General features: G+C 51.4%; 1 protein-coding gene across 1 annotated transcript in view; it reads right to left on the reverse strand.

The window, feature by feature from the left end:
• Window positions 1–312, reverse strand: part of LOC113409141 (somatotropin-like) — a 2,183-nt gene extending 1,871 nt beyond the window's left edge. The window contains exon 1 of the mRNA XM_026662750.1: window positions 115–312. Within this exon, the coding sequence (XP_026518535.1) occupies window positions 115–198 (84 nt within the window). The 5' untranslated portion in view covers window positions 199–312. The remainder of the gene's footprint in view (window positions 1–114) is intronic.
• Window positions 313–828: the final 516 nt, after the last annotated feature.

The following is an 828-nucleotide window of genomic DNA, read 5'->3' on the forward strand; positions in this document are numbered from 1 at the left end:
CCTGCCCAGGATTGGGGAGAACTCCACAAACTGAACATGTCTGTGTTTGTGGGGAAAGATGATCCCATTTTCAAATAACATGGGAGTCCAATGGCACGACCCCGTGATACTTACAAACTCTTTGTATGTGTCAGCAGCCAGCAGGTGGAGGTGCTGGGCCCTCAGCACGGCATTGGCAAACAGACTGGAGAGGGGCATGGCAGGGAAAGCTGCTGCCCCCCGGGGCCACTGCAGCCCCAGGATGATTGCAACAAAGAGCAGAGGAGAAAAATATGACCCTGCAAAAGAAAGGGGAGGTGTCAGTAATCCTGGGGGCAGTGGCCTAATTACTGTTGGGGGGGGGGGGGGGGAGGCTACAGTGAAGCCCCTTTCATCCTCTGCTCTTTCCAGGGCTGGCACATAGGGGAAGCTGATGGTGTGGGGAGGTCCAAAGGGGCAGCTGGTGACTGCTTCATACATTTAAGACCATTCTGATGATCTTTTTTCACCTCCTGTGTAGCACAGGCCAGACAACCTTAACCAGGGATTCCTGCATCACGCCCAGAACTTCTGGTTGAGCTCGAGAATATCTCTCCAAAAGACATCCAGTGCTGCCTGACTGACCACAAGTGACGGAGACTGCCCCACGTCCCTGAATAAGCTGTTGATGAATTACCCTTGCCGTTACAAATGTGCTCCTTATTTCTAGTCTGAATTCATCCAGCTTCAGCTTCCATCCATTGGCTCTTGTTCTGCCTTGTCTGCTGGATTAAAGAGCCCTCTATGATCAGAAATCTTCACCTCCTGGAGGTCCTTACAGATCAGAATCAAGTCACCTTTTAGCTTTCT

The sequence above is a fragment of the Terrapene carolina genome, unplaced genomic scaffold (genome assembly GCF_002925995.2).
Source record: "Terrapene carolina triunguis isolate 2854851 unplaced genomic scaffold, T_m_triunguis-2.0 Scaffold30049, whole genome shotgun sequence".
Classification (NCBI taxonomy): domain Eukaryota; kingdom Metazoa; phylum Chordata; order Testudines; family Emydidae; genus Terrapene; species Terrapene triunguis.